At 38.8% G+C, this 22,631-nt stretch overlaps 1 protein-coding gene across 1 annotated transcript in view; it reads right to left on the bottom strand.

Annotated features, from left to right (window-relative positions):
* The window catches only part of TNFAIP3 (TNF alpha induced protein 3), a 118,720-nt gene that overhangs the window by 60,017 nt on the left and 36,072 nt on the right, over positions 1–22,631 (bottom strand). The window contains exons 4-7 of the mRNA XM_044075488.1: positions 14,131–14,278; positions 13,814–13,984; positions 10,396–10,576; positions 3,191–4,116 (exon numbers count right to left, since the gene is read on the bottom strand). Of these exons, the coding sequence (XP_043931423.1) occupies positions 3,191–4,116; positions 10,396–10,576; positions 13,814–13,984; positions 14,131–14,278 (1,426 nt within the window). The remainder of the gene's footprint in view (positions 1–3,190; positions 4,117–10,395; positions 10,577–13,813; positions 13,985–14,130; positions 14,279–22,631) is intronic.

The raw sequence follows: 22,631 nt of genomic DNA, 5'->3' as shown, positions 1-22,631 counted from the left end.
TATAATAATGTAGTTTCTCAGTAGAAATAAGCAATACATCTATACATGCAGTGATACTTTTTTTTTTTATTTTTCTGCAGTCAAGAGTAGTCCATTTGTGATTTGGCGGCTGTGTAACCTAACTTGCCACGTACATAGACAAGACTAAAAGTAACATATTAGCATAACTAAAAATAGTAATTGTGTATCTGTACTTAGCCAAAGTGTCACTCTTTAATAATGTGGACTAGGTTAACCAATAGTAGACTGACATAGTCTAGTCAAAAGGGGTACCAGCATCGGACAGTAATCTGCCAGACAGCAGATTAGGTAACAGCAGATAACATTTTATTCAAGGAACAAGTTACTTAGTAGATTCCCAGAAGAGGGACCTACACCAACTAAGAAAATATGAAAAAGGCCGGCCACTGATATGCTGACAAACGTTGATAGCTATTGCTGTTAATCATGTAATGACCGGACAATATGCTGGAGAAATTATCTTTTAATACTGACTACTTTGAGGATAAAAAAATAGCATATTTTGTTTATGGTGGATGGGAGAAGGCAATCCACTGCCAGGTATCTTTCGGAGAAGTAATTTATTGAACTTGTGGAAGAATAATCAGAGGCTACAGATACATACATAAGCAGAGGTTATGGAGTACAGATGACAGCAAAACAAAATGTGTCATGTCTACTGAATTAGCATTGATAGAGATGACACCCACAAGCAACATGCACAATGGTGAAGATAACAGTCTAAAGTGAAGAAAGACAGGCAGCAGGTCAAAGTCTTGACTCATAAATTAAAATCTTGATTTTGACTATCAAAAAAGGGAGCATTTCACTTACTTATAAATGTCAACATACATAACTGTATGCACACATGCATGTGTACAGACAAATGCAAGCATGTATTTGATAGATATGTATGCATGCATTATAGACATTCACATACACGTCTAGTTAAAGAAGGAAAGGAGGTGGAAGGCTGAAGGCAAAGGATTCAGACTGAAATGCCCTGAATAACGCAACCAAGTTTCCTCATTTCGAAATAGGAAAGTATGGCTGAACCAGTGATATGAACTAATTCAAATTATACAACTCTCCCCCCCCCCCATTAATATTCAAAAACGTGCATGCTGATTGGTCAGCGTGCACGTTGTAAATCAGAGTTATAGTAATGGAAAAAGGACTTTTTCCATTACTGTAACTCTTTTTTTCTCACTGTTTCGCTATGTTAAACGAGTTTACATTCGTAAACGGATTCTCCGTTGCTTTTTTTAAAGCTGTCTCGCTATGTTAAACTCATTTAACATAGCGAAACAGTTTTTAAAAAGCAACGGAGATCTTGCTTTCTCCGTTGCTTTTGCCCACAGTTCTGATGTACTGCATAGGCATACGCATGCGCAGTACATCAGAACTGCTGCAGAATACCAGACAGCTGCGGAAGGGCAGCAAGGAGGCATTATACAATGCCATTATTTAAGAAAAGTAATTATTTTTTTTCCTTAAATAATGTCATTGTATAATAGCAATAACCCACTTCTGGGTGTGGGTAATGCTGGATTTACCCACGGTTGGCTTTGTTTGGCCACTTGGGCTTCGCCCTCGTGACCAAACCATGCCAACCGTGGGTAAATCTAGCATTACCCACACCTAGGCGTGGGTTATTGCTATAATAAGTGTTGTAATAAGTCACTCTCATCTCCTGTTAGCAGAAAGAATGAAAGGTCGATTTATGGTATTATGTGCAGATTTACATTAACAGACCCTGAAACAAAACTCCATTCAGCAAGGAAAGAAAGCAGAAACTCTTCATAAAATATAATAAAAACAAGGAGATATATTTCACTGAAATCATGTATACGCTGAACCATAACAGAAGTCCATCTCCAGTCATAACAAGTAACAAAAATGACAATACCTAGAAAAGATACATCTGAAAATTAACATATGTAAATGCACAAATGAATTCCACCTGCAGTCTGAGCAGAAAATGTGCAAAGGGTACTATACAAGCTAGAAAAGATCCAATAAGTAATTCTAAAAAGAGCAGGAAAGAAGAATGGAAGGTCTATATAAGGTGCATGGCATATTCACTAATGAGCCTGGGAAGCGTCTTATCTGTACAGTAGGTATGGGTGTCTTTAGCAAAAGGTGTGTCAAAGAGAAATACAGAGATTTTAAGTCTGAAATAGGAAGTATACAAGTGAGGGGGGAAGAGAGAGAATAGATAGTTTCTAATTCAGAAACAAAGCAGTAAACGAGAGAAGGAACTCTCCACGACAATTAATATGGAGAAGCTGTGAGTATATCATGGCCATTACCTATTGAGGGAATCAGATTGCTATCTCTGGGTGTACAGAGGGATATGAAGGAGCATCCAAGGAACTACAGGTGAAAGATGAGTCTGGAAGGTGTCAAGGAAACCTGCAAAAGGAACAGCAGCTGCTGTCCGGCAATGGAGAAACTAATACAATTGCTCATGCCTGTATGGTAAAGTGTTTGGAAGAGAAAATGCTGAGATTTATAAGTACAACTTTCCTGATCAACTTTGGGGGGAAAATGTCTAATCAGAATAAAGGAATACTGAAATTGTGTTGACTGAAAGGCGGTCACCTTGAACTGAACTCTGGAAGGAATTTGTGTGTACTGTGGCTTTATGGACTTGCATTTTCAAGACAACGTGCTATAAAAATATTTCTTGAAACAGACTAGCACTGCGTCCACTACTGTGAAAAACCCAAAAGAAACACAGTCAATGTACTTTCTTGCAAAAATTATGTTTGCACTTGTAAATAAACCTGAACACTGAAAAGCTGGCCCCACTGACTACTTTTGTTACTACTACACGTGGTACAACATCACAGTGTTAGTTTCAGCCGAAATGAACTTAAAATATTAGTCCATCTGCAGACAAAACAGGACAATCTTACACATACTGGAATAATAACCACAGCGCTAGAGAAGTATGAAATATACATATGTTAGCACATATGGCAAAAGGCACTCAAGTGTATCTAGAAACTTTCTAAGATGGTGAGAACAGATGTGGTCCTGTAGAGCAGAAGGGGAAAGAAGAACAATGCAGAAATAACTTCCGTTTTCATATACTATATTTCCTTTATGCTTTTGTAGTACCTTAAATGCATTTCTTACATTTTCCAATTGGTATTACTAAACATAAAAAAAAAAGTTAACATACCATTATTTTCACAGAATTCAAAAAAACATAAGGTGCAGAATCCATGTTTATCTTTAGTACCAAAGAACGAACATCCACTTTTCTTGCATTTTTTGGCTCCACTGTTTTCTTCAGGTGTATGGTTAATTTGGACTTGTAAGTCCCCCTGCTGCCCAGAAGGCAACAATGGAAATGCTGGTGAGGCATGTACTCCTGTCCACTGGGCTGGATCAGATGATGACCTCTGATGCATAATATGAGGAAACACATTTTGGTTTGATGATTTTTCTAAGCAAGGTCCACATATGCCATTGCAGATTTTTGCTGCCATACAATGGCACAATTTACATCTAGTCAAATCCTGCAATAAATGATTGCCCAAACCAGGCTGCAGAAAATTATTAGCACCATGTGGTTCTTGCACAGTAGTCCTGTGTTCTGTCTGCATTGCCTGAAAACAGTGTTCACAGAGTCCACTGTATTCCACATTAAGAGTAAAAGGACATGTCAGATTTCGGCACTTCATAGCATTAGTTTCACTGAAGAAACTTAGGCTTGGAGCGGTTGGAGGAGCAGAGTGAGGCCCAGACGTAATCTCAGAAGACTGATAACTAGGTAAACAAAACTGTGTCCTACCATTGACAGATCCACTAGTTCTTACATCTGACGTCCACGTTCTGGAGCTCTGTTTTTTATTATCGCACTTTTCATTTCGCTTTTCTTTATAGCATTCATGGCAATACGGTCTTGTTGCAGATGAAGCATAGTATGTACAGTTGCTGGTGGCACATTTTATGTCCAGAAGAGAAAGCTGAGATATGGAAAATCGCTCAGACTTTCTGACTCTGAACTGCGCGTGTTCCTGCCAGCGCCTATACTCATGCGCTGCCAACTGAGCATAATCTTGAGCCAAGTTCAAATCCTCTGACACATTTCCTTCATCCAATCTAAACAAAAAAGGGCAAATTTCAGTGTAAAGATGTTATCTTTCTGCACATTACATTTCCTCCTATAAAACTTCAAAATGTACATTCTTAGTAAAAAACACTTCCCAAGCTTTTGCTTTGGCTGTCAGGGTTCTAAAGTTAAAAAAAAAGAAAGTGTGGAATCCATTAAGTTAACGGACACTTTTTTGGTATCAAAAACAAGGACTGTTACCTTATAACATATCATGCTTTAACAACTCCAACAATAACAGCCCCCAAATCACATCTGTAATGCTGTCTTTTCAGAAAACTAGTCAACTGGACTGCCTAGCTGGTGGCACTGCAGTAAACAGAACTCCTTATTTTCTGCCAGAAGAGCTCTTTCCTGAAACTTTACTCCCCTTGTCCCCACTACTAATGCCTGTCACACTTATCCCCCCTGTCCCCACTACTAATGCCTGTCACTTATCAGGAATTAAACACATTACTAGTCACCAGAACTCAAACAATCACTGACTTTAGTAACAAAAAGCACAAAAAAGTCTTATTTTACAACACATTTTAGCATTAAAGAAAAAGGCAGTTCCAATGGGCTCTACTGTCAGCATAAACAGGGACAATAAAGAAAGACTCACCCAAATACAAACTAAAAAAAAAATAAATAGGAGTGAGTTGAGAAAAAAAAAAAACTAAATTCAAATCGAAACATAGAAGCAAATACTTTACATAGCATGATAGTGTGAATAAGAACAATTTAGGTCCCTCTAGACTACGAAAATCAGTCAGTTGATAGCCAACTAATCTGTTTTAAGATCACAATATCAAGACTAGCTGACTGAACAGTCCTTTGAAAGTATAACCTTTTATTTTTTCTACCTTTCCCAAAGGTTTGGTGATCCTGAGTTACTAAACAATAGGCATGGAGGTTTGGGGACACAGTCCCTTTCGTGGGACTAGATGGATCCTGCTCCACATAAAACTGTACTTAATTCTGGATGAAGTAACATTCAATCAGCCTTGATCAGTCTCTGACAAATCAGTGGGCAAATAGGCAATCAAATATTTCGTGTGAATTAGCTAAACTGCCATTAAAACAGCAAACTGCATTTTACTTACTCCTAAATCACCTCTGGTTGCCTTGTACCTGTTTTAGGACAGCCAGATGCACAAAACCAAGGTATTCAGTTCAGAGAGTGCTCCAAATGAAACTCTCATGAATATTTAAGTGGTCAGTTTGTCTAGCTATGCTGAGTTAAGTGATGCTCAACAGTGACGCCTCTTGTTTAGTGAAACTCTGCCTCCAGCACACTAACGTCACTGATGTCAAGCTAAGGCTAACATTCAATAAGATGCTTGATAGATGTACACAATTTTTTGTTTTTATAATATAGAAAAACAATTCATCAATTACGATTACATTTCCTCTACTGACATATGACAGTTATACTGCCAAGACACATCTCACAAAAGAGTCATTATGTGAACAAATTTAAGCTGGTATGTTTAATATGTTGGCATTTACTGCTGAATCAGACTGCTGCCCAAACTCTAACTTGCACTGCTAATACTAATTTGGAAGCAGATGCAGGGTACGCTTAAAATAAAAATAAACACTAATCAGTTTTCTGAACTGTAAACAGCAAATACATTTTTAAACATTTAACTAGGAGTGTTTTAGAAACATTTAACTAGGAAGTGGACTGGTCTACAGACCCTCTTTAGGGCACAACAGCAAGGGTACATATGACATATAAATATATGGACAATTTAGTGTAATCAACCAGTATACTTTTGCGAGGTGGGAGTAAACCAGAGCACCCAAATAAACCCATACAGACATGTGGAAAACATGACAACTCCACACAGAGTGCTCAGAGGGTCAGGAATGAACCCTGGACTGTGGAGCTGTGAGACAGAAATCCTTCCACTTGGCCACTACTTACCCTATTTTGCAATACAACTAACCTGTTGTGGGTTAGGGAAGACTTTCTGAGTCAGGCTCCTACATAAAAATGATTTTTAGCTTTTCTACAAATATTCAGACAAGGTATTTGACAGTTTTCTCCAGTAACTCACAATAACACGAAAAATTCACTAAAAATAAAAGTAAAAAAGGTACAGGCCACCAACAGAAGCAAATAAACTTTATACAAATCCACAGATTAGCGCTTTCGTCTTTATACAAGACTTCTTCAGATAAACATGCACAAGTGCTACACACAGTTTATATAATGATCACAATAACTGTTAATTAAAATTTAAAGCACCACACTTAAAAAACACTAATTTAAAATGTATGGAGATACGTATACACTTGTATTGTTATATATAAAAACACACTAGTACAACAGTACACAAAAAACACAAATAATAAATATTTGTAATAAATGTTTTTACCCGTTGAAAAAATGTATCTAATGAATTGTATACTGAGTAAATCAAACTCTGACTGCTTTAGCTGTCAGAACCGGTTTGATACTCACATATTCATTAAGGCTAGGAGGAATGTTAGCCTTCAACCTCAACTGTCATTTCAATTCCATATTCAACAATATATTTTTCATATCCCCACCCCTGATGTTATGCTTAACGACATCGATGATGCCGAATTTAAAACCACAAAAAGATAAACAGGAAACTGAATGTTTGAACAAGGCACTTGTGTCTTTCCCAGTCCTTATGTCATACAAGTGCTCATACATTCTGTCTTTCAAAGCTCTTTCGGTTTTCCCTATATAGAATGCTGAGCACTGCACACATACAGCCAAATAGACTAACATCTAAGTGTTACAATTACCCCTACAAAATTTAACTACACTATTAAGTCCGTTATTCAAATAAATACAGTCCTCCTTATAAATATACAGACATTGGCTGCACCTACCACAAGAACTGGTCGCCTTTTTAATTTTAGCATTTTTCTCCACATTTTCAAACATCCTTTTAAAATGTTTTCCTGTCTTAAAAATAAAAGTGTGTTTGGTTCCTACAGCACTGTACAAGTCTTTGTTAGTTTTGAGCACACTCCAATTAGCCCTGACTATTTGGGTAAAAAAAAATCAGTGAACATGTTCACAAGCACCTTGAAAATTTTTATTTGTGTTTTGTTCTACCGCTGTAATAAAGGGTTGCCCTAACAATGCTTTATACTTCGTACCCCAACCCCTATATACTTCTTCCAGTATTTCATACACTAATTCTCTGGGGTAACCCCTTTCCACAAATTTATTACCCAAAAAAATGAATTCTCCTAACAAATCATTCGATTCAGAAGTCATCCTAACTATTCTGACTGCTTGTCCCTTAAGACTTTTTTTTTTTTGAAATGGTGGATGATAACTAGCATAGTGTAGATAGCTATTACACCAAGTGTTTTTGCGGTATATCCTAGACTTAAATCCATTAGGAATCTTAGAAATAGTGATGTCAAGATAATTTACACTTACTTCACAAGTGTGTGTGAAAGAGAGAAAGTCAGTACTATCGTTCAAATGTTGCATAAACAACTCCACGCTCTCCATAGTACCTTCCCAAATTACAAAAATATCGTCAAGAAATCTGAGATATAGCTTAATATTGTTTTGAAAAATACTATTAAACACGTACCTATTCTCCCATTCCAACATCACTAAGTTGGTGTAAACGGGGGCACAAGCCGCCCCCATAGCTACCCCACTCACTTGTTGAAAATATTCTCCCTGGAAGCCTATGTAGTTATTATCAAGAATGACCTCCATATGCTCCAGTATTAAAAAAATATGTTTTTTAGGTAAAGAGGAATATTTAAAGACACTATCACTAAAAAACTCATGCCCCTCACGACGTGGAATACATGTAAATAAATCTTTGACATCAATAGTAAGAAAACTACAATTTACAGTCCACGTCTTTAGTAAGTTTACTAAGAAATTCCCAGGAGTCTTTGATCAAATGTTCAGTTTTGACTACAATATCCTTGGTGAAATGATCAACATACACCGCTAAGGGATGAGTCTTGGAATTTCTAGCTGATACAATGGGCCTAAAGGGAGGTTCTAATATTGATTTGTGTACTTTGGGAACCCCAAAAAAATTAGGAATAATGGGATGAAGTTGTCTCAAGTATTGGTGAGTTTTGTTGTCAATTCTATTATCCACCAAATATTCTTCTAAAAGGGAATCAATTCTCCTATATGCAATTTGTATTTCATTAATTGATACAGGGCAATAAGTGTTTGTATCAAGCAAAATATTGGTCATTGCATTATTGTATTCTTCATTACCATACAAACCCCCCCCCCCCACCTTTATTCGGCTTCATGATACGAAAATCTCCCTGTACCTGCAGATCCTGAAGCAATTGCTCTCCTGCCTCACTGAGGTTATGATGTCCCACAGTCCTTCTATTCTTTGTATATGCTTCGTAAATTTCCTCAGTGGCTATTTTTTCAAACGTCATTAAAACCGGGTGGAGGGGTGGGTTAAAGGTGCTACTTCTAACCAAACCCCTGTTAACAGTGTAATTGTCTTCCACAGTCTTTTTACACACCATGCTCAAATTTAGTTTTCTGAGATATAACTTAAAGTCCACCAAACGGTTAGCTAAATCACCATAGTTGGACGTAAACTCGAATCCCTTTGAAAAAAGGTTAAAGTGCTGCTTTCCTAAACTACATGTCATGTAATTAAAAATCTTAAATCCTTTATATTCAGACACAATACCATCTGTATTTTCCACTACTACCCACATTCTTCCATCCATACTTGGTCCCATAATAACTGGTTGGATGGCCTGGGTCCGAAGGGTATCTGGCTTTGTTGGCCAGCCGTTCCGACCTCCTGGGTACTAAAAATTATCATGGGGTTCAGAAAATGAATCAAGTTCGTCTAGAGGTCTATTAATGGTTTCATCAAACATATTACCGCTGTCATGAGTGTACACTCTTTGCTCTACTAATGAACCAGTAGTACCATACTTGTTAGTGTAAAGGTTCTCTTGCGCCTTATTTTTATGTTTAAAATTACTAAAAGGACCTGGATATACTTTACCAATATTGTATTGTTGCTGGTCCCTCATGACCTTTTTCTGCTTTTTAACAAAAATATTATGTATCCTACCATCAATTCTGTTCAAAACCTTTTTGTACAACTGCTCATATTCATTAAACAATAAATCATTCAAAATGTCCTCGTTCAGTCTATTAATTTCGCTAAAAAACTTAACCAATGCTGAGTCACTGTATTTAACAAGTCTAGAAATAAGTTCTAGCCCACATTCGTCAAAAAACCCCCATAAAAATCTTGCAATGCTGCTTCAGAATATTCAATACCAAAAGGGTATTTGTACATTCTAAGTCCTTGTGTGACTAGTTTGTGACTAACACAACAATGCAAGTAACGGTTGTCTATCTGTAGACATTTATATCAGCTTTTTTTCAAAAGCAAAAATCTTGTCTTTTAAAGTAGGCACATCAAACGAGTCAAGTCCATGTCCATTAGTGTTGTTATTAGTGTTAACGAAAAGGGATGCATTGAATTCAAAGTTCTTTTCCATTACATCCTTAAAACACACAGAATAATCAGAGCTCAAAAGGGGAAAAACCTCCCTATCCACAGTATTACTCTGAACTGTATTGCCATTTCTAGTAGAATATTGTTTAGAGGAAACAGTACCTTTAGATTTAGTATGTGTCTGCTGAACAGCCGGCCATGGTAATCCACTGAAACGTTCGCGTATGTTGAGTCACTGAAGCACCTCCATTTTTAGTCCCCTGTCCTAGCTGACCACCTCTTGCATCTGTCTGAATCCCACCATTACTCACTATTACAGAGCGTGGAGACGAAGTAGAAGATGCCGCTAAACTGTCCGGACCACTGGAAGGCGTATCTCCATACATTTTAAATTAGTGTTTTTTGAGTGTGGTGCTTTAAATTTTAATTAACAGTTATTGTGATCATTATATAAACTATGTGTAGCACTTGTGCATGTTTATCTGAAGAAGTCTTGTATAAAGACGAAAGCACTAATCTGTGGATTTGTATAAAGTTTATTTGCTTCTATTGGTGGCCTGGACCTTTTTTAGTTTTCTTCAGTAAAACATAACACATGGTTATGTTATTTTTTTAATCTACCACCTAGCTCCCAAAGATAAAATTCTTTTTTTTTTGCAAATGTCTGCGCTCATACTATCATATAAGCCAAACAAATAAAAAAAAAAAAAATCTGAGAATCCATATCATACTGATGTTTTTCTGCACTGTACTTTCTGCAGCCAGGGAAAAAGAAAAGAAAACACAGCCAACAGCAACACCAATACTTACTTTGCAGCTTTTATGATGTCAGTTGTACCATTTTCAAAATTGTGGACTGGAATGTCAATAAGGCAAAGATACTGTCTAAGGAGTTTCTCTACAGGAGGTTCACCACTTGGCAGCAAGAAATGAACTTTCATGGTTTCATATTTTCCACTTGCTCTGAATTCCAACGGTACAGCTCGAATTTCTGTGGTTAAAAAAGTAAGAAAAAAGAGGCTAGTGTTTTACTTCTCTTCAAGCAAGAAGTCCATGCCCAAGTACTGCGCAAGCAAATGTTTCCCAACTAGAATTTCTGAGGTTCAGTTATTTATAAAAATGCTGTATAACAAATATGGCTGTGAAAAATAAAGAGTATACGGAGCATTAACGCACTAATGTTAATTTATCAGTTAACTAGTTGATGACTGATTACCTGAAGGCCAAGTAATCAAAATGGTTGATCAAATGGCACTCTGATGAACACTGCACTGTTTCATTATTTTCTTCAAGGTTCACAACTGTGGAGTTATTTTACAGGGAGAGGAAAAAGAGAACTTTGCCCCCAACCCCCCCCCCCCCCACACACACAGAAAGCATTCTGCAATTTTTATCAAAGTCCATTCTAGTCACATGAAAGGCTTTCAGGTAGTAGATTTTCAAGGAAACAACAGTCATTCATTTAGCAATCTCATGGAAAAACTTCTGTTAAAAAGAAGAACTAGTACTAATACTTGGTGTCTACTATGTCTGCTCACCTTAAAAAAAAACAACCAACCGCGTGGAATAATGTGTCCTAAGACTCCCAACAACTTAAAAAGACCCCTCTTCAGTTTCCAATTACGTGACTCTACAGCCCCATATTGCTATTCCTAAGAATGCTCTTAACTCTCACTACACTACAATGTGCTCTATACCAATGCATCAACTTAACGAAACATACACAATTTATGAATAACAGAGTTATTGCCACTTACAGAGTCATCCAAAATTCCACAAGAGAAGAACATCATTGTTCAGTTCTTGAAAAAAGCCATCTAGCTCCCAATCACCGTTTGTGTCACCCCCTTTCACTCCTCACTAATGTTCAAACTGCTCAATGATAGTTGCTGACCTTCATTCCAAAAGTCTCATTCTCCAATCATCCCCTTATGAGCTATGCAGTGGAGCTGAGAAATCTTACCCTGCATAGACCCAAATCCCAAATCTCAAAGCAATAGGAGAAAAACATTTTTCAAGCAAGCCTCAGACAAATTGAACAGGTTTTCAGACAAATGGAACAGGTTTTCAAGACAGATAAGAAAAAGAATGCAGTTCCCATACATAAAAAATATATATCAGAATAGCTTGCACATGTTCTTGTTTTATAAAGAAAAGTTAACAATAAGGCTAATAGTGAATGGAGCCACCTATACAGAGCTCGAGGGTGTAGCAAATATGCTGGATGATGTATTTGGCTCTAGTTTTACACCATTAACATCCTCAGACACCCCCCAGGAAATAACTCCCACCATTTCTCCACCACCACTAGGGAGCAGGTCCTCACTGTGCTCTTTTTAACCAAGAACACTGTTTCAATGGGCCTCAATAATATCTCAGGAAGCGTCCTGAATAGCATGACACATGACCGGTCAGGCTTGTTACAACCTCTTTTTAACCATAGCTTCCATAAAGACTTTGTGCCAAACAAATGGAGGAGTGCAACGGTTATCCCTCTACACAAAGAGGGTTCCTTCCATGGACCCAGGGAACTACAGACCCACAAGTCTGACTAATCTCATATGCAAGACAATGGAAAGAATTATTGTGGACCTGATAAACAATGACATAGGACACCTACAGACACTGGACCCACCCAGTTTGGTCTTGTCAAAAGCAGGTCATAGTGACATAGCCTAGTGGACTTCTTTGAGAGAAGATCACTAAAGCCAAGGACGAGGACAAAACAGAATACACTGCCTACTATGACACGACCATAGCGCTCAATACAATACCTCATTCAGGCATTGTAGATAAACTTACAAAATTAGGCATAAACCCATATGTTACCCAATGAAAGCCAGCTGGCTCACTGATAGTACACAAGAAGTTATGACAGAGGAATCCACCTCCAAAAAGAAGATAGTCACTAGTGGAGTCCCACAGGGATTGATCTTTCGGTCACTCCTTTTTGGGATCTACTTCTCTGAAGTCAAGGCAAATGTTAAAGACCTCTGGCTGACCAAGTTTACAGAACACTGTAAACTAAGCGTAATCAAAAAAATCCCCTAAAGATACAGATACCCCTTTTAAGGCCTGAAGCAGACAAACAACTGGTGCTGCAACCATGGACTAAAACTCAATGCAAAAAAAATCATAACATTACATTTTAGAAAGATAGCCATCCCTGGAAATCAGCACATAATGCACTTCTAAAGGTAGGTCCAATGCTCAGGATCTGGGAATGCTTGTTGACAGTAACCTGACCCTTAACCTCCACGGGGTTTACTATGGTAAGAAAATAATTCTACATTGCACAACTTATAAGTACGGGCATAGCATCTATGTCCCTAATGGACAAAGGCAGTGGGTGAATGCCTGATCTGTACAAGACTATAGATTCATAGGTAGGTATTAGGCTATTGGCCCTAGGGCCTATATATGCCTAGCCAAAAAGGTACCCTGGCTTTCGCCACCCAAGAAAATTATTTTCCTGTGCCCCTGTCGAGCAGAGCCACAGTGATCCCCAGGGTGAATTTCCTATAGGTTCATAGGTAGGTACTAGAATCAAACTCAGCACCTTGTGGCTATAAGGTGAGCACATTAACTACTATACCAACCTCCCCCACTACTGTAATCTGCATAATTCCTTGGGGTACTGACATGTCAGAAATATTTTGGTAAATTTGGGGTAAGCTTGGCTAGGTTTAAAATGTCTCTTGGGTATTAGCCTTGTAACCACCTGTGAACCTATAACATTCTCCTCTCTATCTTTATTGTTAGTCTCAGTCTTTCAAATTTGCACTAATACAGTAGTGAAAACAAAGTTTGATCACCTTAGAATTTTTCACCCAGTCTTTCTTCTCTCAATCAATCAATCAATCACAATTTGTACTTAAACTTACCAAGTCTGTACACTGTAATATATCTTATCAGTTGTACGGTGAAGCACATCTTGTATCTCTAAAACTTACTGTTTGTGTTCTGTTCAACTGCCACTGAAGCACATCCCCTCTCACTCACATTGTATTTTCTTGCTAAATATTTGTATTCTCTTTGCTTCAACTGTGGTCAGAGCATGACAGAAACAGGTCCCAGGACCAGTGCACTCTCATTAACAAATCAATCACTAAATAAGATATAAAACAGTGTCTCTTAAAATGATCTAACCAAAGCAATGTTATACTATATACCTGAAAAAAGCTAGAAAAAAATTATACATGTACACTTACTAACCAGCATCTCTTACCAGGGCTACTGTCTTTTAAGATGACTAGTGGTGCAAAATGATTACTTTCATAGCAGAGAACAATGGGAAAGCTGTAACATTCTTCCTTTGGCCAGTGAAGAGGTAAATAGATTCCACCAACATTCAGAGGAGCAAAACTTGATCCCGATTCCAAGCTTCTCAGGATTTTATCTGTAATATTAATATATAAAGTTGAAAAACAGAACTAATTAAAACCAACTTAAACACTGAACAACCAAGATCTACAAGTGTAAGCCCCAAATGTCATTTTTCTACATACATCAGGGCTGATTGCTAACCATCTATTAGGCATTCACCTGCAAGAACTATTATCGGCCTTCTCAAGATGTTACTCAGGACAAACACATGCACTTCTTCAAGGGAATCATACCGAAGCCCAGTATGACTAGGAGGTTTGGATGCAGAAGCCATTTCAACAAGTTTTTCCCACTCTTCATCCCAGTTCTGCAGAAAAATAAGAGAATAGTCCAGTAACCTTGTGTGTCAAAGGAATTCTATTACAGCTCATAAATCCTATTTCACTGATTAGAATAAGCAATAGTAAACAAATGGTGACCTATTATCATATAAATGCTGCTTAAAGAAGCACATGCTGACATTTTTAATTTAAATATATCTTAATAGTGTGACTTAAAGGGCCTGTAATGACTGTACAACTCAATCTGTTCACATCATAACTAGCAATGGAAAAAATACGTCACTAAAAATTAAGAGTCAAGGCAATCAAGTCAAACACTAACTCAGTCATGATTTTTCAATCAGCTACAACATATTTTACAGTGTTTCAATTGCTGAGGCTCAGCATCTTGATTTCCATGTAGGCTGCAGTAAAATGTGAACATGCATATAAATTAGAAACAATCTTTTCTCATAATATTCTACAGCAATATGTACGGTGATGGATTTCTCTGTGTGATACTTAAAATCGCTTAGAACTAACTGTATGGAATACAAATCAAAAATATTTATTGCAGGATGGGGATGGTGTGAAAAAGTAGTGCAGGGACAACCACTGCTGCCACTGCCATTGTGTATGCCTTAAGAAAAACTGTCAAAATACTCGACTGCATACCAGTTCACAAACCTCAAGAACCCTACCTAGACCAGCATGGCCAGTACACTGCCATTAGTAATCAGTACCACCTTCACATACTGTATTTTCTAACCACATTCTTTGAACCAGCATGTCCATTGCTTCTTTGTGGTCCTGTAAACACTCCTAATCCTGTCAAACAAAGCAGTATCCTAATAAAAATAGTTAAATTTTCAGGTTCAGTGATTAAAGCAACACACACACACACACACACACACACACACACACACACACACACACACACACACACACACACACACACACACACACACAGTTTACATCAGTTACCCAAATTACCAAAACAGTGATGTAAACCCCATATTAGTTGTTGAAATCAAGTATTATGGGACAAGAAAAGCTATATTAATGTAAATGCTAAAAAAAACAAAATCTCAGCAGTGAAGCCGGTGTTTAGTAAACATTTTTTTCTAAACTAGTTAGTCCTACCTTCAGTAACAATTTCAGTACACTGCCAGAGATTCCTGTCCGAGCATTTTCATGTATAATGCAAAAAGCTCAGTCTGCTAAATTAATTCTGCTGTTAAGCATTTCCTCAAAAACTGTTACCAACCAACAGATGACCAACTAGCACACTAGAATGCTAGCTTTTAATAGCTGGAAGCCCACCAAAAACAAACAAGATGAGGTAATGCACTGAAATACATAGTTAAAAATACTCATTTATTTATCTTTATTTATTTATTTATTAACATTTGTTAACCGGGTTTGTCCAACTGGGCTTGTGGCCCATTTTCAGTGGAGACCCGAGGAGAAAAGCTCCAGTAGTACATTTTTAAACAAGTACAATTATTGATATAATAGCAGTTATAGCAAAAATATTCACATATGTTGGGTTACATGCATAAAGTTAAAGTTGCATTAAAAGAAGCTTAGTAACATAATTTTACATTGATATAGTTCAATAGGTCAACAATAAAATGTTTTTGTTTGTATAAAATTATGCAAATGCATAGTAGACACATTGGAGAGAGAGGTGTAATGAGGTACTAAGTATGGTCTTTTTGAGGGTACATAAAGGGAAGGAAGGCTAGGTGGGGTCATGGCAAGGGCAGGTTCTGGAATTGAGAAAATAAGCTTTTAGTTCATTTTTAAAGTGTGAGGTGTGGGAGATTGAACGTAAGTCAAGGGGAAGTTTGTTCCAAGCATGGGCAAGGGAGTGTTTGTAGAGTAGTTTGCCTCCTGACCTTTTTGAGTGGCAGACATCAAGTAATTGTTGATTAGAACCCTAACTCTAACCCAAGAGGGGTCAAAAATTTCACACCAGACTTCTTCTTTAAGGTCATATTGCTATTGTTGGACTATGCTACTGTTTGTACCTTCTTAACACTGTTAATTAAAAAAAACTGTAGTCATTCACACATAGATCATGGAGAAAACACTTCTTGAAGATAAAGTTAATTTGTTAACAGACAGGCATGAGTGCATCTTTTAGGGATGACAGGAAACACTTTGTATGCAAGTGATTCACTCAAGTTACACACAAAGAATCAAACCACTTGCCAACTCTAGCTAAAGACCACTACCTGCTACAACATTAAAATTTGGTGCTACACTGCTTAGTGTATTATTACACTGCCTTTCTTAAGTACACAATGCAGTGCAATAAAACTAAATCATACCTCAAGAGCAATTTTAACAGATATTATTTGAATGTAATGTAATTCACAATGTGTCTCATACATAAAATACACCTTAAAACAGCCTCTTTCCGATGAACCAATGGATCACTAGTTTAAAGTGTGCTATAACTACACTATTTTCACTAGAGCCCACATCTTTCTGAGCAGTCACAAAAGTTAGCATGCTGTAATAAGCAAACATTACGGATGCAGAAAAGTGAACCAGACATCACATTCCAAGATACTTTATCAGTAACAGTGTATTACAGTAGTTTTTTCTAATGCATAACTTTCTTCCCTTTCAGTCACATGTATAGTCATCTGGTTTGCCCTCACAAAACGGATCTATTTTCGCTTGCACCGGGCTCTCAGACTTCATGTTCAAGACAACCAGTGCCAGCCAAATGATCCAAAAGCTACCTATGATAAACACACACACATTTGGATGTCTGAGTTATATACCATGTTATGTTCCTGGTTTGCCTGCAAATATTAGAACATAAAAAATTTACAGTTAAGTGTTTTGCAATATTCTATTTTAGATTAATTACAGATAGCATGTGGATATTTGTTCTCGGTTGCCACCTTTAAAGATGTTCTAAGTGGAAAACAACAACAAAAAAAAAACAGAAGCCATTACCAGACCAATATGCAGTTATGGGTATATCCAATGAAAATGTGGAACACAGATATGGAAGCAAGCAGCAGATGTGTAAAACGTGGTCAGGTTCCAAGAACTCTCATCCCTTCCTTACAGAGCAAGGAGCTGCACAGAAAGTTGTATACTTACTACAACAGATATGTAGCAGCATTATCTTCTACCTCTAATACTAAAGGCCAAAAGGCCTACATACAACTTGGCACCTAAAAAACTTTCCCGCAATACCAGACTCCTCCCCCTTTTATCCATATGCTTATGTGCAGGAGTCTTCTCCTGATCTCTGTTAACTTGTGCTAAGGCAGTTCAAAGAAGCCAACAAATACAGCACTCGGAAAGACTTCCAATCAAAGTCGACCTGTAGCAGGAAGGAGGGGGGGGGGGTGCAGACTCATGGAGGAAAATGGCCCTTTTCCTACACATTTTTTCATTATGGTATGTACATAACTTTCATATATAATAGGAATAGTCCATCTTCGTCTAACTCTTTAAGACACAATCCCAGGTTTACCACATTGGATGGACCCTCTCAAGTGTAGATTCTATACGTAGTATCTCCAAAGACAACTGAAATGGAGATCAACTGACCTGAACAAATCTTCACAGGTATTCAGAGACATGTGCTAACTATTACTTTTTATTATGATGGGAATAGAGTTCTCGAGATATCATGTCCCTGGGACTGTGCTCAGATAGTCATTAAACAAGTAAGCAAAGTACGGATCCCTGTCTAAATAACTAGCACCACATGATGTGTAGATGGTGACTACTTAAAAGTCTACTGCCTTTGTGTGTTTGCGATCACCCCTTTACAATAAGAGGAAACTCTACTTAATTCTCTTCCAATCAAATTTAAATTAGTGCCACAATGGGGAAATGAAGTCCTGACATCTTTTGTCATATTCTTCCAATCAGTATGTCTATCAAGATGTACTGATGCCACTGGGGAAGGAAAGCCTTAATTACTTACTTTTCAATTTTTTTAGCAAACTACAGTCCCCTACCCCTTGACAGCTTTTAGGAAAAAACAGTTGTTCCTAACTATTCATGGAAAGAATAGTTGCTTTCCCTGCAACCCCACAAAGACATGAAAGTGACCTAAAAAAAGGCCCCATCGACAGAGGTCAATGGCATGTATTTGGGCTCCATTTGCACATGTACTTGTGGCACTTGTCAAAGTAAAATTTCAGCTGAAAGAGGATTAATAAGACCTTCATGTTTTAAATGAAAATCTTTTTTTCTGAACCAGTAAGATTTCTTTGCATGTGAGCTGTAAACCAATAATCTCCTATAACAGAAAAGGCAAGAAATATTAATACACAGACTGATTAACATGCTTATTGTCAGGGAATAAGTTCAGACAATGTAAAAGGATTCCCCCGAAGAAAAAAAAAGATAACAGCTAAGACTAAACAGACTTTTGGCAATATTGCAAACCCAATCAGGGACACAGGCAGACTACGGAGTTAAGATCTAAAATGTAAAGGGATATATACAGCTATAATGCCAAAAAGTACGCCATGGGTGTAGAAAGTGCACCAAAATAATGACCAATCAGCAATGAAAACCAAACCCACCATATAATCAAAGACACCAATTTATTGACTGCTTTCATTCACAAGAATATGAACTTCTTCAGAATAAAAAAAAAAAATCCCCTACTAGGCCAAACGTATAAAGAAAGTAGGGGAAGGAGGAGAAACAAACTGTCACAGATGACATCTTACTTCAGGAAGTACCTCTGTTAGTTTGCATGACATTACAAATCCATCAGCATTCCAGCTTGAGAGCAAATTTTTCTGTACCTTAGATAAACAATGCACAAGAATAAGAAGTTATGTACTCACCTCACCACAACATTCCATGCGAGTTGTTCCATCTCACCTTCATTCTTTATACTGATTGGTTCGGAGCCAACCCATCGGCTCAGATATGGCCGTTTGCAAAGCTCAAGGTTTACCAGTAGCTCAAGACCAAGCCCCTTATCCCATGATGCACTGCTAGAATTACCTCAGATCTTGTTTGCTGTGTGTACTATATCCATTTAAAAGAGAACTACCCTCCCATAGAGAGGAAGAAGAACTGAGCAACCGGGATGAGACCAGCCTCTAGGTCAACTATCAGCCCGGGGGGGGCTGGAGGGAGGGACATAAAACTTCTTAATGTGAAGTTGTTCAATCTCGCCGTTCATTCTTTACTCCGTGAGACACCTGAGATTGAGGGTGCTAGGGATGCTACCCATCAGTACATTCTTCAGGACCATAGACCCAAAGGAAGCCCTGTCCCTGGAGGCCTTACCAACTTTGTAATGAGTGATAAAGGTATGAGGTTTAGACCAAGTGGCTGCAGCACAAATGTTATTAAGGGGCAATTTGGCTTGGAATGCAGAAGATGTAGAAACCGCTCTGGTAGAGTGGGCTTAAATCTTGTGTAGTAAGGGCATATTAGCAGCTGAATAAACAAAGGTGATTCAATTAGACAGCCATTTAGAAAGCATTGTTTTAACCACTGGTCTACCTTTTCTGGCTTCAGAGAAAGACACAGAGCTGGTTTGATTTTCTAACATCTTTTGTTCTGTCCAAATAATATCTGAGCGGTCTGTGAATGTCAAATTTGTGCAGCATATACTCTAGTCTATTGGAATGGTTAGGGAAGAAGATCAGCAACTCAGTGACTTGGTTGATATTAGATTCCGAACAAACTTTGGGCAAAAAGGAGGGGTTTGTCCTAAGAGATACTCTATCAGCATGAAAAATCAAATAAGGAGGGCTGATGGATAAGGCTTGGAGTTCTGACACTCTGCGGGCAGAAGTAATAGCCACCAGAAATATGGTTTTCCATGATAAAAATTTGAGATCACAAGATGATGCTGGTTCAAACGGGGGAAGAATTATACGAAACAGCATAAAGTTTAGATTCCAAGGAGAATAAGGAGTTTTCACTGGAGGCCTCATGTGGAAGGTTCCTTTGAGAAAGGCCTTTGACAACTTGTGGGACATTATGTTCAGCCCGTCAACTTCCGAGATGAAAGTTAGATACAGCAGCCAACTGGACCCGAACTGTTGCAGCTGCAGCTCCTTTATTAAAGATCACAGTCAAGAATTCTAATATGGATGTCAAGGGGGCTTGATAAGGATCAATGTTCTGTTAGAGGCCCATATGGAAAATCTCTTCCACTTACTAAGATATAATCTTCTGGTGGATGGCTTATCGGAAGACAAGAGGATCTGCTTTGTCTCATTAGAAAGGTTATGAAGCCTGGCTATGAGGGTAACTGAAGCATCCAAGCTGTAAGCTTCAGTGACTGCAAGGAATGATGGAGGTCCCCCGACGGATGTGTCAGAAGGTCCGGAACAGGGTCCAGAATCCATGGATCTACCAAGAGATGATGATGAAGAAAATGGAACCAAATCTGAATGATGGTCCTTCCCAGCGACTTTGCTTTCTGTAGACATCTGGATATTAGTGGGATTGGAGGGAATGCATAGAGGAGACCCGGGGGGCCAATCGTGTACGAGCGTGTATCTTGGGGGTTCACCCGGAGGGGGAATCAGGGCAAAGTAGCTTCTGCATTTCATGTTGATGTGACTGGCAAAAAGGTCGCAGCAAGGCTCGCCCCATTTGCAGAAAATCCTGTCCTCAATCTCTTGCTTGAGGGACCACTCGTGCGGCAACAAGATTGCCCTGCTCAGTTTGTCTGCTATCACTTTGGATCTCCCTGGGATGTGCGTTCCCAACAGAAAGCGCTGGGAGGAGACAGCCCACTGCCAAACTCTGAGGGCTTCTCGGCAAAGGGGGTAAGACTTGGTCCCTCCTTGCTTGTTCAAGTACCAGACTACTGACATACTATCTGTCTGAATTGCAATCATCCGTCTGAATTGCAATCATCCCTAGAGGAAGAGAGTCCTGGAAGTACTGCAATGCCAAAAGTACTGCTCTCATTTTTAGAACATGGATATGCAGATGTGACTCTTGATCCGTCCATGTGTCTTGGGCAGTCTTTCCCTGAACCCCCCCCCCCCATCCTATCAGGGAAGCGTCTGTGGTCACAGTGGCTACTGGAGGGGGGTAGTACAAAAGCGTGTCCTATGGTTACATGAAGAGACGTCAACCACCACTGGAGATCTCTCTTGCAAGAGTTTATAATTAAAATCATGTGATTCATTGGAAGTTCCTGATAAGACCATTGAGTGAACAGCAGCCATTGAAGAATCCACATATGCATCCTTGCTAATGGTATGGCCAAGATCGCTGCATCCATCAGACCCAATACTTTTAAAACCTCTGTGGCTGGTGCTCTGTCTTTCGATACCAATGAGCTGAAATACTGGTGAAGAAGACTTGCATTTGGTGAACACTCTGGGGGGCTGTAGTGAGACCAAAGGGCAGGGTTCAAAATTGATATTGATTGGCTCCCAGACGGAAACACAGGTGATCTCTGGATGGCCTGGCCATTTTTATTTGGTAGTGGTAGTACGCATTCTTGAGATCTATCGAGCGCATCCAATTGTCTTTCTCTAAAAAGGGAAGTATAGACTGCAGCGTGACCATCCGGATCTTCTCTTTCTTCACAAATTGGTTGAGTCTGCTGAGGTCCAAAATGGGTCTCCAGTCCCGTTTTCTTTGGAACCAAAAAGAATCTTGAGTAAGTTCCAGATCCTATTTGGTCTGCTGGGACTAGCTGGATTACTCTATTTTTCTAGCAACTTGTGGACCTCTATAGTTGCTTGCTCCCTGTAACTGGATGGAACAGGTGTGGGTGGAGTGGAGAACAGTATGAAATACCCTCTGGAAATAATACTTTGTACCCAGACACCTGGCTAGATATAACAAACGACAGCTGGGTACAAAGATAAGCGACCCCCAACTGCCTCCAGAACAGGACAGTCGGGCCTCCTTTCAGGAGCGCTGATAGGGTTGACCAGAAATATGATCTCTGTCACCCTGGTGTTGCGGACCCCCTCTACCGTGAGGGCGGCGTCTTCCATTATTACTCCCTCCTCTGTCCTTAGAGGGGGGGGGGGGTTCACCATATGCGTCCTGAAAGGCTCCTTGGGCTTTTCGGAACCACATTTTTCCTTCCCCTTTGGCCTTTGGGGTAAGGCCGAGTAGGGGTGGAAAAACTGACTCTGATGGCAGACAGAGACTTTCCCTCTTGTTCACACCTTGTCAAAATTTCCTTCACTTTAGGCCCAAAGAGAGATGAGCCATCAAAAGGTGTGTTCAAAAATGACTTAAAGGGCTCCGCGAAGGAACACAAGCGCATCCAGGAATGTTTTCTTAGAGCAATTCCTGTACCCGCTGCCCTACTCATCCCATCAGCTGCATATGATACAATATGCATGGACGAGTTCACAATGGAATTTAGGGTAGCAAGCTGGTCAGCAACTTTGCCGGAAGCCCCTG

This window comes from Protopterus annectens, chromosome 1.part1 (assembly GCF_019279795.1).
Source record: "Protopterus annectens isolate FY-2018-M chromosome 1.part1, PAN1.0, whole genome shotgun sequence".
In the NCBI taxonomy this organism is placed as follows: domain Eukaryota; kingdom Metazoa; phylum Chordata; order Ceratodontiformes; family Protopteridae; genus Protopterus; species Protopterus annectens.
The sequence above is the reverse complement of the archived record's forward strand: the minus strand, read 5'-3'. Positions and strand labels throughout refer to the sequence as shown.